Source organism: Notothenia rossii (genome assembly GCF_949606895.1).
Source record: "Notothenia rossii genome assembly, chromosome: 7".
NCBI lineage: Eukaryota > Metazoa > Chordata > Actinopteri > Perciformes > Nototheniidae > Notothenia > Notothenia rossii.
The window spans coordinates 85124421-85140954 of NC_136905.1; the positions used below are offsets into that span (position 1 = coordinate 85124421).

Genomic DNA, 16534 nt, shown 5'->3' on the forward strand with positions numbered 1-16534 from the left:
TCTAACAACCCAACACTGTAGAGTAGTTCATATTTCTGTCATTCTTTTATTTTTAATAAACAAATTAATACATTTAATTCAATTTAAAGTAAACATGCATTATTATTATTTTATCTAAAATTATTTTATTTTGTAGGAAATACTTTCCAACTTGTTTTTTAATTTTCTATGACTTTGAGATCCTGTATTTATGTTCATTCTCAGCCATTCTCCCTCATTGTAAAGCCCATTTCCTCTGGTTGATTATTATTATATTGCTGTGTGAGTCCAGGGAACATTAAGGGAACATTAAGAGAGTATTTGAATTGCCCTGGCAGGATTCTGCATCCATTAAAACCTATAAATAAACCTATGTAAAACAGTCCTCGGGTTTTCCCCTCTGTCTATTTCTGAGCGCCTCGCAGCAGCTCTGCTCCTTAACTGATGGGACCACGCTGCTTTACGTGATGACGTAGCATGACGGTGTGAGTAAACCACGCCCACTTCGGCAATTGGGAACATTTTACCAAGAATTAAAACGCTATAGTAGGACCAGAGCCGTATAGCTATAATTATATTATAGGGCTCTGGACTATTAAACACTTTTTAATTATTATTATTACTATGTTTTGCATTTCATTCATTTATTTTACTTTAGAAACAAATATTGAAATAAAATGTATATGCTTGAATGAATATGGAATGTCCCTAAAAATGAAATTAACTGTACACATTTTTTTTAAAATCCAGAATATCACCTCAATGTTTACGTTCTAATCCATGACGTAATTACGCAAAGCTACGTTAACGCAGAAGTGGGCGTGTTTAACGACAAACGTTGCTTTACGTGATGACGTGGCATAACGACGTGCCTCTCCAGGATCAAAACAGACGTTCCCGTCAGATCAGAAGAACCGAAGAACCAGCTGCAGCCAGATCACTTCAGGGGAACATTTAACTGCTTTTACGGCCTTTTATTCTCACTTTACCGCTCTTATCTGATGTCCACAACTCTGATACAAGTACACAAGTAGTACTTCAGTTCATCCGGAGAACCCCGACACTCGGGTAAGTAGTTTCTGGAAGATATGAGCTAACTCAGTTAATATGCTAATGAGGTTTAGTTTCTGATGCTAATGGAGTTTAGCTTCTGATGCTAATGAAGTTTACCAGAGGTGGGAGAAGTACTTAAATCATGTACTTGAGTAAAAGTAGAAGTACCAGAGTGTATGAATACTCTGTTACATTAAAAGTCCTGCATTCAAAATGTTCCTCAAGTGAAAGTAGAGACAGTAAAAGTAGTCATTGTGCAGATTGGTCCATTTCAGAATAATAGATATGATATGTTTTATAATGATTGATCATGAAAGTGTTCTCAAAGCTGGTAAAGGTGCAGCTAGTTTGAATGTCTTTGTATACTGCAGGGTAGCTGGTGGATTTACTCCAGGTGGAACTAAAGTCTGATTCAACACTTGGTTATATTTCACATCATTCATCCACATCTGAGAAGTAACTAAAGGTATTAGATACATGTAGTGGAGTAGAAGTACACAATTTACCTCTGAACTGTAGTGGAGTAGAAGTACACAGTAGCATAACATGGTAATACTCAAGTAAAGTATAAGTACCTCAAAATTGTACTTAAGTACAGTACTTAGTTTACACTTCTGAAGTTTAGCTGAGATGCTAACGCAGTTTAGCTGCTAATGCTAACTGTCCGAACATGTTGTTGTTCTTTTGTTAAACTTTATAAAGTGTTTAAGACTTAACATGTCACACTTCTCATGGCCCCGGTATCATGAAAACTCGTTATAATTAAATATATAATGCTGATATAAGTGCTGCTAATCTTATAAACGGTTAGCTTTGTTAAAGCCGGTGTTGTTTGTGTTGTTAGTTGTTTGCTAACTTGCTAACAGCTGTGCTTACGTCATGTAACCAGCTGTTGCTTACCATGTGCTTTAATAATATTAGATACGGCTTTATTTATCCAGAAGGAAGATACAGACTTAGAACACATTCAGTACCTCAAACATACACATAATAATAATGAAGTGTGCTGAAGAACATACATGGTGTTATTTTATAAACTAATCCCGCATATTTAAATGCAACCATATCGTGATGAAATGTCCAAATATTCTGACACATTGACATCATGTAAACTGATAAGAAGAAGCATGTGCTAAAACATGTGATGGGAAATATAAGACTTGACCAAACTGGACATATAAAGAGTTTGAAGCTAGACATGTTTATTTCTCTTTAACTTCAATAAAACATGTTATTTACCTTTTTGCACTCAGGCTCTCATTTAGAGAATACAGTATGATAAACATAACAATATAACTGTACACCAACAGTGAAGAGCAAAGTAAACAACAACAAACTAAGATGAACAATAGTGATATTGTTGCCCTCGATATGAATCAGAGTGTCTTGTAACGGTGATATTGCACATTGTGGTGGTGTGGTTGCTCTCCTCACTGAAGGGGGAGTAAAGGAGGTGATGCATAACAATAGCCCTCCTGTGTGGCTGTTAGCGGGTATTTAAATGATTGTTCTGTGGCTGTAGCCAGCCTTCATTATCCTGTAAGCCCCCTCACACATGCCCCTGCAGCACAGTAAGCCCCCGGCTCATGATTCAGAGTGACCTCGAGGTGGTGTTGTTCTGGGTCTGAGGGAGATGTTGAAACTCAGATCCAGAGGTGAGGCTCAGGCCTGGAGGAACCGGTGAAACCTAAGAGGGAGGGGGGGGTGGTTGTGAAAGGTTACCGGCAGCACAAAGATTCATAACAAGCAGAGAGGACATGTTGGGGGGGGGGGGGGGGCTACAGTTACACAATACTCTGCTGTGGTCTCTCTATTTAAATGAAGAGGACTGGGCAGTGAGCGAAATGTAAAAATATCAGCAAATAAAGGAGAAATGTTTCATTAAAAATTAGCAGATTAAAATCTAGATTAAAAACTGTAGTCCCGCAGTGGGCAAATCACAGCGTTACACCAAATAATAAGTAGCCATCATCATCATCATCATCATCATCATCATCATCATCATCATCATCAGAAAGGCAGTAATAATATCATTTGAAAAAAGGCATAAAGCGGTCGTCCACGGCTAAGAGAGGAGTAGCAGCATTTAAATAGCTGACGTGTGAGATGCTAAACAACTTATGGTTTGCACTTAATTAATGGTTTATAAAACCTCAGAAAGCAGTGAATAAAATCAGTTTCTAAAAGGTCAAAGTGTTGTCTTTACATATCTGGGATCAGCTGATCATTACAGCGCTACAAAGACATCAACAACAACAATAAAGCTTCATGAAGAACTAAACCAGAGTAGATATCTCAGGTCAGAGGGCTGCATGGTGTCTGGATTACTGAGCGCTGCATGGTGTGCTCACTGACCGCACCATGTGTTTACATCTAAACACTGTTGTTGTTGTTGTTGTTGTTGTAAGGGCTTGCTTTTGGTTTCATAATAATGTTCTTTCTCGAGCTGCCCCCTCTTAGTCATGTGGTGTGTGAGTCAAATACATCCAGCATTTAAAAGGACGTGTTTCAAGTAGACCTGAAGAACACAACCCCTTGAATCTGCAGCTGTTGGAGGACTCTTACGAGACGATAATACTTTGTTTGTCAGATCAAGTCTGAAATGCTCCTTGCGTCACAGCAGCTCCATGTCCAACATCAACAGACAAGTATCCAGACACAATACATGAAACACAAACAACAAACATGTAACATAACAGCACAATCAGTGAGAGAAGAGCTGCTCAAGAGCCTTCAGCGTGGATCTGATCTGGGATCAGCTCTGTGTTCACTGTGAGGACTGACTGATGCACAAAGGATGCTTCAGTCTGACCTTATTAAATCATGGGACCCTGTATCTCCATTAGAAGGCAGCAGTTCATACTCAGTGTTCAGAGCGTGGTTTGGGTCAGAGGTGATGTGGTTGGACAGCCTCACTAGGTTGTTATGATGAGTCATAGTCTCTGACAGGGTGGAGCTCAGGTTCACGGGTCCGTCCTTTAAGCCCAGAGCAGTTCTCCCTGTGAAAGGCTGAGACGCTGTGTGTGATGTTTGAGGGTTGCACACGGTCCTGGGATAACGTGACGGCAGCTTTATGTATTTACATCTCAACAGTGTTGTTGTCAGAGCTTGCATTTGGATTTGAAAGAGTTGTGAAATAATGAATTTCCAAGGACTGCAGTAGATTTCTAGGGTTTGATGTGCACTGACATGAGGAGCAGACACTTCTGAACACACCTCTGTCGGGCCGGGGCTTTCCTCGGAGCTACATTTCAATGAGATCCTTTTGTGATGAAATGAATTCTCTAAATATTGTGACACAGTGACATCATGATAACATCCAGCGTGTACCAACACTAACCATCTCTCAGGAAGCGTGCTGTGACGTCTCCTCTGAAGGTCGGCTTGTATGTCGAATGAACCCCGGGTGCATGTCAATGGAATAAAGCTGGAAATATTACAAATACTTTAAAGTATTGAATCCACTCAGGACCGTGTTGTTACCAGAAAACATGCCGTCTTGTTACGCCCAGGTCTAGGGGAACCTAGGCGCAGCACAACATTCACACTCTCCCCACTCCCAAGAACACGGACACCGAGTCAGAGAAAGCGTTTGGTAAATGTATTTACCAAATATATACAACAGGAGTAGCAAAACCAACAAAGAAGAAACAAACCTTACAAATCAAAATCTTACCTAACCGAGAAAATAAATATATTTTGGCCTGCAGGATCATTTCTAATTCCTATTAGATCTGGCCCTCCGGTATATTGCTCTCACACCTTCCCTCCATCCTGAGGGTCTCCTCAGCTCAGAGCCTGAGCCCAAACATTGATGACCTTGCACCCAAGATGAGATGCCAAGTGTCTGAGCTAGCATCACAGAGCAGCACACTGAGTTTAATGGATGTTTCCTTCTGCACTTTCTCTCACGACAACAGGGCATGTTTGGTTTCTCTTTGAGGGAAATAGTTTTGTTGAAGCTGTTGTTGGCCTGTGGGAAAATGTACTCATAAGAACTGACTCTGGAGAAGCTGCAGATAGAGCCATAAGAAATGAATCAACTGATTATTTAATCTTTAATGTTTTTATAGGCAATCATTGAAGCTTTGTTAGTTCCAGGTTTAATATGTGCAATAAGTTCATTTCAATAAGTTCTGTAATAAACATTGAACCAGTCCGGCCCTCGGCTAGTACACATTTTAAAATGTTGGCCCACTGTGTGTTTGAGTTTGACCCCTAATATGTCGCTGTCTTTGTTTTCAGGGTTGAACGCTTCGCCAGATCCCGTTGGGCGAGGAGATCGAGGAGCGGAGAGTTAAACCATGGAGAGCCTGCACTCCCACTGCATGAAATGCATCAAGAGACGGTGCATGGTGCGCCCGGAGCCGGGGGTTTGCTGCGACCTGATTGGCTGCCCTCTGGTCTGCGGGGCGGTGTTTCACTCCTGTAAACTGGAGGAGCACCGGCTGCTGTGTGCCTACGAGCGTCTGCCCTGCATCAACAGAGGCTTCGGATGCCCTTTCAATATCACCCGCATCCGCATGGCCAAACATCTGGAGAAGTGTCCGGCTAGCATCGTTTGTTGCACCATGGAGTGGAACAGATGGCCCGTTAGCTACGCAGACCGCGAGTCCTACGAGAATCTGAGCAAAGACTTTGACGAGGTGGAGCAGCTGGACATGGCTCTGGCTCTGCAGGACCAGAGGATGCTGCTGGAGTCTCTGAAGGTCACCACCACCGTGTCCAAGGACAAGGACCACAAGAAGATGTCCAACGGGGCGTCAAACGTACCTGAGGTGGTGGAGATGGAAGAGGAGAAAGAGGAGGAGTCGGTGTATAACGGGGGCTTCAGAGCCTCCTTGGAAACCAGCAGGAGTTTAGCCGCCGCTCTGGACATCCTCACCAACTCCAAGGACATCGAAGTGATCGTGGGGGGGTTGAACGGAGGGAAGAACCATGTTTACGCAGCAGAAGGGGGGAGGAACGTGGACATGAAGGAGGAGGATTCAGACTCAGATTGTGAGCTGGGAGCGGTGGGAGGAGTGGACTGTGCAGTTGGGACAGAAGACTGGGTGGAGGAGAGAGACTTTGTGGAGCTTTTCTTCGAGGACAAAGAGGTGGAGAGCATCGATGAAGAGGAAGAGACCATCGAGGATTCCCAGTTGGTGTATCCGGTACTTCCTCCGAACTCTCATCGCATGGCGCTGCTTTCTCAGGACTTCCTTCAAGCTCCTTTACTTCCTCCAAACTTCCTTCAAGCTCCAGTGCTTCGTGCAGACTTCCTTCCCGTGGTTCAGCGACCTCCAGGCTTCCTTCCCGTGGTTCAGCGACCTCCAGGCTTCCTTCCCGTGGTTCAGCGACCTCCAGGCTTTCTTCCCGTGGTTCAGCGACCTCCAGGCTTCCTTCCCGTGGTTCAGCGACCTCCAGGCCTTCTTCCCGTGGTTCAACGACCTCCAGGCCTTCTTCCCGTGGTTCAACGACCTCCAGGCCTTCTTCCCGTGGTTCAACGACCTCCTCCAGCGACCCCGGTGCCCTTTCGTCTGTCAGACCACGTGATGCGTAACGGCTTCCTGCAGCACCTCCCCTCAGAGTTACGGTTCCGCTCCCTGGAGAGGAAGCTTCAGAGCGTGGAGGTTCTCCGGGGGATCAGCATGTTCACTTTTAACGGCCGCCGGGCACTTCTATCCGACCCCTACTTGTTCCGAGCCAAAATGGAGGACAAGTCTGTGGACACGTCGGATTTGGAGGTGACGGACGACCCGATGGGGCTTCACGGCATCGACTTAATCACCGCGGCGCTTCTTTTCTGCCTCGGCGACTCCCCGGGGGGTCGTGGGATCTCCGACAGCCGCTTCGTGGACGGATATCACATTGATTTCGGCACCCAGACGTTCTCCTTCCCCTCCGCTATCCTCGCCACCAACACAATGGTTGGAGACGTGTCTTCGGCGTCCGCTTGTGATCACGCCAACCCCCAACTCTCCAACCCGAGCCCGTTCCACACGCTGCGTCTGGACCTGGTTCTGGAGTGCGTGGCTCGATACCAGACAAAACAGCGTTCTATGTTTACGTTTGTCTGCGGGCAGCTGTTTCGACGGGACGAATTCTCCTCACACTTCAAGAACGTGCACGGGGATATCCACGCGGGTTTGAACGGATGGATGGAGCAGCGTTGTCCTCTGGCGTATTACGGATGCACTTTCAGTCAACGTCGCTTCTGCCCCTCGGTGCAAGGTTTCCGGATCATCCACGACCGGCACCTTGGGTCCTTCGGGGTGAAACCAGGCCCCCCGAGGTGTCGCAGGAGGGTAGGGTGTGACGGGGATCAGCTGAGCGGCCTTCCCTTCGAGGTGCTGCAACACGTGGCCTCCTTCCTGGACTCCTTCAGTCTGTGCCAGCTGTCCAGGGTGTCCCGCACCATGAGGGAGGTGTGTGGCAGTCTGCTGCAGATGAGAGGCATGGTGGTGCTGCTGTGGAACAAGATCAGGAGAGCGGACGGGTCCTCATCGTGGCAGATCACTGACAAGGTCAGGAAGATTGTATTTCTCTAAAAAAACACTTCCCAGGGTTCCTATATATCCTCAAACATCTTTAAAAGCTTTGCAATCATTAGAGCTGCAACTCAAAGTGTCCGACAATTCTGTTCCCAGTTACTCCAATACACGCTGCCTTAACCTGTTGAACCCCATGCTCCCGCCCCCGGGGGCAAAACACAACAATATTCACGAGACTGTGTCTCAGGGCCTCTTAACATTTAACAACCTATTAATGTGTCATACTAGTGCAATTTTAGTAAAAATGTTTAATAATTTTGATTTACCGTAATTTTCGGACTATAAACCGCACCTGAATATAAGCCGCAGCAGCGGCATCACTCTCGGTTCCACTTTTACTTTTGCGCGCTACCTGTCTCACTCTTTTCCGGCCTCCAGCTTTTCCTGCTGGAACCCGCCGCTTAAAGGTGGGGGTCCGCGGACCGGCCATAGAGCCCATAGAGTTAAAGGTGGTGGCCGTTAGCTGTAAAAATCCATAGATTAGCCGCACCGTTATATAAGCCGCAGCGTCGAAGAATGGGGAAAAAGGCGCGGCTTATAGTCCGAAAATTACGGTATTTATTTTTTAGGACGTGCGACTTTAAGTAGGTAAATGAACTCAAACACGTCATGTTACAATTATTTTGCTGCTTGCTACAAAAGGAAAACTTGCGCGGCTCTCATGTCAGGGGTACTTGAGTGAGTGACAGCAAACCACCAATCACAATCATTCTTGATCAGATCACAGCAGGCCCCGCCCCGCTAGTTTGCAGACCATCAAAACACCGGTAACAAAGGAGCGAGGCACAGGAGGACAATACCGGCGAGAATGAAGATTTACTTCCAAAAAGAAAAGCAGCATCTGCCATCTGGAACTATTTTGGATACAAAAAGGTTCTTCTCTTCTTCACAGATGAACCCCCTTATTAGAGGGTAAGCAACCTGCATTACCATAACCCTTTAGATCAAGACTTAAGGTATGATGAGTCAACCAGTAAAGATCCAGACGTGTGACTAAAACCCTTCATCCGGTTAAATATAGTAAATAAAACGCAATAAATATCGCAATGTCAGTTTTTTTCAATATCGTGCAATCAATCAATCAATCAATGTTTATTTATATAGCCCAATATCACAAATGTTACATTTGTCTCAGTGGACTTCACAGTTTGTACAGAATATCAGTATGACAATACGACACCCTCTGTCCTTAGACAGAGGGTGCAGTCCTATGTCATACCCACTTATCGGGAAGAAATGGCGCTTTTCCACTGCCGCACGGTTTAAGCGTGCCGTGCCAAACCCGGACCGCTTTTTTTTTATTTTCCACTAGATGTAGTTTCGTCTCAGGGCTACTTTTTCACCTTTTTTCTGGCCCTCCAAAATCGAGGTTCTTAGCGGGCCAACAACCGGGCTGAATGCCAAACTAGTGACGTAAACACTCTCGACTGGTGATTGGTCAGAGAGACTCGCTGGCAAGGGGCTACAACTACAGCAAGATGAACATATTTGACCGTGATTTAATTGTAATACGTTTCTAAATGATGACGAAGTAACAACACACTGATACCGGATAGTAAAAACCATGAATTAATGCTTTGACAAGTCTGCAGACAGACGGCAGGAGAAACACCTTTTTAAAATGCGTGTTTTCTGAATGGAGATCTGCTAAGCTAACGCAGTATCTGCTCCGACCGTCCTCTCTCACAACAACGGCCTACAGACATAAACAAACCAGCGACTGTATTCTCCATGACACAGACAGTCTGTGGTTTGTTCTTGTTTAACTTCTGTCTAGTTTCTGAACAGATATGAGGAGCTGTGATCTCTGAGGGCTAACAGCTAACGGCTGATGTTGGTTTTGTGGTTCGCATTGAGAATGACTTCACGGCTCCGGATACACTGCGTTACTATAGTTACTGCCCCAGTTCCTAAACTGTAATGGAGACGCAGCATAAAGTGAGCCTGGCCTAACGAGGCCTAGCTATACCGTACTAAGCCGTGCGAGGCCCTGCAGTGGAAAAAGCGCCAAAACTCAGCTAACTGACGATGTGAACCATTTTTACCGAAACAAAACACAACTCTAACGCAGAGCGTCTGAATTAGCACTCAGAGAAAGCAGGGTTGCCAACTTTGGTTACCTGGCTGGAGTGAGATTTTGATATCATGGGTTTGATTACACATATGCGCACTAAATGACTGCTGTCGTGTCAGCAGCGGGACCTTAGCATATAGGATATACAATATATACAAATACACAATATTGGACACAGACTATAAAGGGCACTTAGTTTCATTCTCTAATGAAAGTCAAACACATGTTTGTTTCCACTGTTTCATTGTGTGCCTGTCGCGATAAGCAATTAATTGACTTATCGTACGATAAATAAAAACTAACCCGATAAATTTCCCTTTCCATGAGGAGGTGACTAGCAGTCTGAAAGGATGTACTTGAATTATTATTATATATTATCATGATGTCAGTGGTCTCAAATGGTCATACAACGGTGCCGACAATATTATCGTTGATCGCAATAATTTCTGGGAAAATGTATCCAACAAAATTATTTATCGTGGGAGGCCTATACATGAAACACACACACACACACACACACACACACACACACACACACACACACACACACAAATATCTACAGACTTACTCCAAACTGCCAAATATATGAATGAACACACTCTCACTCTCAGATACTCTTTGACTCTATGTTGGCCGAGTAGAACAATAAGCAGCAGACTTTTACTTTTTATCATTTCTACTGGATCTTAGATCTGCGCAGTACGGGTCGAGGATTGACCGACCGGCTCCCACTGCTCTGCTGTCTGTTAACGTTAAGAGTGGTGGGGGCGGGGAGGGAGCGGATGGACAGCTTCAGCAGCTGTCAACTCAACACTGTAAATAACCAACCAGAAACGATCGCCGGTTCGTCTTGTTTTTGGCGTGAGAATAGTTTGTGCAGCGTGAGAGCGTGAGATTGAGAGTGAAAGCGTGTGTCACACGCCAGATGCGTGAGAGTTGGCAACCCTGGAGAAAGAGTGCTACTCACGGTAGCGATCTTTTATACTTCATCGGATCCGCAAAAAGCTGACATTCCACAGATTCCAATGGTTTTCACTATAAGTAATGTTTTTATTTTGGACGGACACTATCATTTACATTTTTTTAACTATGTTCAATCTGAATTTACTTTAAAATAAAAACATCTATATTGATTCTGACTCTTCTACATCCAGCTCACAGGTTTATCATTGCTTTGAGAACAAAGATGATTAATTTCCCCTTTTAGAAGATATGGTCATTTGTTCTGGGAATGTCATTTTCGAGTGATTAAAATAACGAATGCACTACAAAACAGAGTACTTAGGCGCGTTCACACCAAAAAGAGAACTTGGTGCCGGGAACTTTTACCCCCATGTTTAGTGCCTGCTGAGAGGTGGTACTCTCCTGGTACCAAAAAAGTACTAATTTCTATTGGCTGGGCGAATTGCAAACCACGCCCCGTAACACTTTGAAAAGTTTTGTGCAGCCGCCATTGTATTTGCTGGCATGAGCATTATTAGCATTAGCCAAGCGCACCAACGGAGAGAGACTAACTTATGGCAACACAAAAGAAAACATGGGAGCGGTGGAGATGAGGAGGTGTCGGCGTTCTGGCGATTTACTCGGAAGGCTTCAGTAGAAGCTGCTGGGAGTCCCAGCAGCTTCTACTGAAGCCAGTCCCTAACTCCGGGGACTTCCGGCCGGGGACTCCGGGGGGCAGTATACGCCGTGAAGTTGTCTGCAGCCTGCCAGTAAACCCAAAGCAGAAGAAGAAGAAGTGACGTCTGCGGCTCATTTGCCTAATCCTCCCCCAGGGAACTTATTCTGGTGTGAACTCGATCTGTACTTAGTGCCCTGGGGTACTAAGTGCCGGGGCACTAAGTACGGCAAAGTACTTGGTGTGAAGCGGCTAATGTTGAAATCAATTTTAGAAAAAACAGAGAGAAATTTGACCAAATTGAGGCAAAATGATCTCTAACACTTACAAATGTAAGATTTCTTTTGTCGTTCTTACCTTTCTTTCTGAGGTGGAATTCTGTTCCCATCTACTCAAATACTCACTGCTTTAAGATTTTGTTTTACCATTTTTAAAACACACAACTAATCCTGAAACTAATCTGCAGCTTAATTTGACCAAATTGAGGCAAAATGATCTCTAACCCCTAAAGTTGGATCCAATACTTATTTTTATAAGCACAGATTTGTTTCCTTTGAGTAACTATGCTACCCCCGCCCTGATATTAACCCCCTCTCTTCTTCGTTGGTGTCCAGGTGTGGCGCTTCAGCACGGCGTTCGGCACGGTGAACGAGTGGAAGTTTGCCAACATCGCCAGCATGGCCGACCACCTGAAGAAGTGCAAGTTCAACCAGATCACCAGACGGGAAGAGGCCGTGCCGCTGCCCTGCATGTGCTTCACCAGAGAGCTCACCAAGGAGGGCCGGTGCCTCAGATCAGTCCTCAAACCTGTGGCGTGAAGACCACCACGGTTCTCCCTTGTTTACAGACTCTGACTCACAGTCACTGAAGCCGTTGTTTCCTCCAGTGACTACAGACCCTCAGATTCACCGTCTCCTCTCTGAGGGAGCTGCTGAACACGTTGTGTTAGGAACAACCTTTTTTATTTTTATATCAAAGACTCAGCGAGCTCTCAGAGGAACCGCCTTATCTCCTGATCTCCTGTCAGTCACATTTCTCTGGAAGCTTCATTTCTACAAGTTAGAATAATTATACTGATCCTGAATCTGGAGATCTGACATCCCCTCGGACTCTGGGGCTCTGGGACTCTGGGACTCTGGGATGCACATTTTAAATATGTTCTGAGAATTTGTACACAACCTTTCGTTTAGTAAACCTGCACCCTGTCAGCAACAGTCCTCATCAATGAAGCTTAAAATAGAGGCCTTAATGACACTGTGGCTGCCTGTGGGTCTGAAGAGGATTAGGACCACTTGAAAAAACAATTATAAAAATCTGACCAAACGTGATTTTATTTTTTACGTTTTCAGAAAAAAAGTCAGAATAATTTTTTTCTCAAAAATCAATGATCACTTTTGATTTATGTGTGTGGCTCTAATCCTCTTCCTTATCAACCGCAAATCTAAAATAATAATAATTCAAACATCTGCTCACAGTGATTATTCTGGGTCTTCTCATACTTGCCAACACCTGGAATAAAGTTAATAATTAAAGCAGCATTTTTTTAAAATAATGTTCCCTAAACTCTGTGATCATGCTAAGCTCACACTAGCCTCAGTCGTTCTCTACAGCCATGAATGTCAGTGAGTGCCGGACCTCATTAGCCCTGCAGGACAGGGACACACACACACACACACACACACTCAGTAGATCACACACTCTTTATTTAGCTTGTTGTTGCTGCTGTCTCAGGGTCGCAGCAGATACAGGTGTTAGAATAACAGCAGAGGGTCAATATGTTAAATATAGAATATAGATATCATAAACACCTGAACGTGACTTCCTGTGTGAGAGAATCTAATGTTTTACAGAAACTGACTGTAAAGAAGACAAAAAGTGTGATTTTTGTTTTTATATTTTTTTTGAAGTTTGATGTTTTTGTTTTTTTTGTACCGGTACTTTGTCTGTGTTTTTGGATCTGAATGACGTGTTTGCACATGAAGGCGTGTACTGTAAGACTTTATATTTGTGACGTAGCGGGACGTTTCTGTCCCTCCAGTTTCTGCATGTGTTTGGTTTCAGTTTTACACGTTCTCTCTCTCTCAGGCACCGTGAAGCACATTTTCATATTAGCTCTAAAGATTTTTTAAATCACGTTTTACTCTGAAGCCCTGTTGGATCCTCTGAGGAGGACCAGCAGCACCTCTGAAGCCCTGTTGGATCCTCAGAGGACCAGCAGCACCTCTGAGGCCCTGTTGGATCCTCAGAGGACCAGCAGCACCTCTGAAGCCCTGTTGGATCCTCAGAGGACCAGCAGCACCTCTGAGGCCCTGTTGGATCCTCTGAGGACCAGCATCTCTGAGGCCCTGTTGGATCCTCTGAGGACCAGCAGCACCTCTGAAGCCCTGTTGGATCCTCTGAGGAGGACCAGCAGCACCTCTGAAGCCCTGTTGGATCCTCAGAGGACCAGCAGCACCTCTGAAGCCCTGTTGGATCCTCAGAGGACCAGCAGCACCTCTGAGGCCCTGTTGGACCCTCTAAGGACCAGCAGCACCTCTGAGGCCCTGTTGGATCCTCAGAGGACCAGCAGCACCTCTGAGGCCCTGTTGGATCCTCTGAGGCCCTGTTGGATCCTCAGAGGACCAGCAGCACCTCTGAGGCCCTGTTGGATCCTCTGAGGACCAGCAGCACCTCTGAGGCCCTGTTGGATCCTCTGAGGACCAGCAGCACCTCTGAGGCCCTGTTGGATCCTCAGAGGACCAGCAGCACCTCTGAGGCCCTGTTGGATCCTCTGAGGACCAGCAGCACCTCTGAGGCCCTGTTGGACCCTCTGAGGACCAGCAGCACCTCTGAAGCCCTGTTGGACCCTCTGAGGACCAGCAGCACCTCTGGTTTTTTAATAATGCAGACTTTGTATAAAGCAGATATTTGTAATTTAATAAAGACTCAGTTTTTAAACCTTGATTTGATTTTTTTGTTCCTTTTTATTTCAGGAGTTTCTCAACAAAGTGCCTTAAAGTCCTGAAGGTTACGTATTTAGATATTATTATTTTAAGAAACAAGGATTGTATTTTACTGACTGATGGAGATTCTGGTTGTCGTTACATTTGATAATAATTAATCATCTATTTTCTAAAATATAGTTCGATCACAAGAGTTCAATCAGGAGAGAGTTCATTTGTTTAAAGAACATTTATTAACATGTCATATGATAAATGACTTATTAACATGTCATATGATAAATGACTTAACATGTCATATGATAAATGACTTCTTAACATGTCATATGATAAATGATTTATTAACATGTCATATGATAAATGACTTCTTAACATGTCATGATAAATGACTTATTAACATGTCATATGATAAATGATTTATTAACATGTCATATGATAAATGACTTCTTAACATGTCATGATAAATGACTTATTAACATGTCATATGATAAATGATTTATTAACATGTCATATGATAAATGACTTATTAACATGTCATATGATAAATGACTTATTAACATGTCATATGATAAATAATTTATTAACATGTCATATGATAAATGATTTATTAACATGTCATATGATAAATGTTAAGTCTCTGGCGATTAGACCCGATCCTGAAATGGTATATCTAAAGGGGGAAATGCAGCCGTGAGCCCATTCCTTAACAGACTAAAGGTGGGGTAGGTAATTCACTTCAGATACACTTGTTATATTCCATGGAATGCTCTTAACATCCCGATAGCAACGAATACATTAAATGCTTTGACTATAAATACATAAAAAACATGTCATCTGTGGAAGCCGTAGTTCAGTAAAAAGCACGACCAATCATCTGAGCCGGCCCGGCTAAAAAAACCTACCTGCCTGTCAGCGGCTGACAGGCAGGTAGGCCATCCAGTTACTTAAATATAAAAAAAGATTTTAAATTTTTTTTTTTTGGGTACCTGTCTGGCGCCCCCTAGCTGCGCCGCCGCTATTTGTATATAGGGGAAACACTAATACGTCGTTCTGGATGTAAATATAAGTTTGAGATTTCAAGAACATAAGTACAGTTTTAGGAGTTTATAAACCATGCCGTTTCACCTGTTCGCCGCCAGGTGGCACCATATTATATAACATCACAACAAACTGGTTTCTGAGTCCATCCTCACACAAGAGAGGCTTTTCATTTGGCATTTGGCTCGAGTTAGGGTTACACTCTGGACAGATCATGATCTCAAATATTGATTTAACTTCGCTATATGGAGAGGCTGCATATTACCCACACGTTGCTAATGCTACGGGGAGCTCCTACCTGCTGCAGGGAGCTGTAGCTTCAGTCACATGTTTCCTTCTGGCTTTCTGAGGATGGTTGTCTGCAGGTGTGTGTGTGTGTGTGTGTGTGTGTGTGTGTGTGTGTGTGTGTGTGTGTGTGTGTGTGTGTGTGTGTGTGTGTGTGTGTGTGTGTGTGTGTGTGTTTGTGCAAGTGTGACGCTGAATATCTTTACGTCACAGCTTTGCGTCTCAAATAACACGGGAAAAAAACACAGAAATCTAGACCTCATCTTAGACAAAACTGGAGAGTAACACCCTAAACAATTATTAAAAGTCAAATTAAAACCCGACACAACCTGATGGTTTAATGTGTGTTTAATTTGTCTGGAGGTGTTTAAGTGTTCCCTTTTAACAGCAGATGTTTAACTTGAAACCAGACACAGTTCTTCACGTTTCTGCAAAAAACAGGCAATAATGTATTTCCTTTCTTCCCGTGTTTTACATGTGTTGCTCTGATCAGATGTGGATTTGAAACGGCTCTGTGAACACAAACCTGACGGCAGTACCGTCGCTTCTTTGCATTGAAACAGGTCTGAGGAGTAATCTCCGTTTTTCAACAGAATCTTGTTTTCTTTTTCGTGATTTTGAACTTTATTTAAAACGTCCGGCTACCAGGAGTGGGGTTCGAACCCACGAGGACTGATGTCCATTGGATCTTAAGTCCAACGCCTTAACCACTCGGCCATCCTGGTGCATAGACATGACGTAACACTACAGGTGACTAAACGTGTGATTGACGTCACGACGCAGTCACGTGACATTTCAACACCCTGAAAACAATTAGATTTTAAAGGAACTTTAGGGCTCGAGAATTTCTATTTTCTGTCACGTCATAACTCTACTCCACTAAATCTAAGACAAAGATATTTAGCTTTTTATTCCACTTCTATTATCTGACAGCTTTACAGCTTTTCAAATATGATGTTTGTTTGAAATATTACAGCTTTAGTCAATATGAAAATCAATTAACAACTTTATT

General features: G+C 43.9%; 1 protein-coding gene and 1 long non-coding RNA gene across 3 annotated transcripts; one reads left to right on the forward strand and one right to left on the reverse strand.

Annotated features, from left to right (window-relative positions):
* The first annotated feature begins 871 nt into the window (after positions 1 to 871).
* Positions 872 to 12929, forward strand: fbxo30a (F-box protein 30a). Its single transcript, XM_079640384.1, has 3 exons — positions 872 to 1047; positions 5278 to 7541; positions 11875 to 12929. The coding sequence occupies exons 2-3, from the start codon at positions 5337 to 5339 to the stop codon at positions 12076 to 12078; spliced, it is 2409 nt and encodes an 802-aa protein (XP_079496510.1). The 5' UTR covers positions 872 to 1047; positions 5278 to 5336; the 3' UTR covers positions 12079 to 12929.
* A 238-nt stretch (positions 12930 to 13167) lies between these two features.
* On the reverse strand, positions 13168 to 14197 carry LOC307013123. 2 transcript variants are annotated; one of them, XR_013800859.1, is made up of 3 exons: positions 13892 to 14197; positions 13482 to 13832; positions 13168 to 13442 (listed from the first exon to the last, which is right to left on the reverse strand). It is a non-coding gene; the product is annotated as an uncharacterized lncRNA (long non-coding RNA). The 2 variants fall into 2 exon arrangements; XR_013800860.1 differs by having other exon boundaries at positions 13168 to 13400; positions 13443 to 13832.
* Positions 14198 to 16534: the final 2337 nt, after the last annotated feature.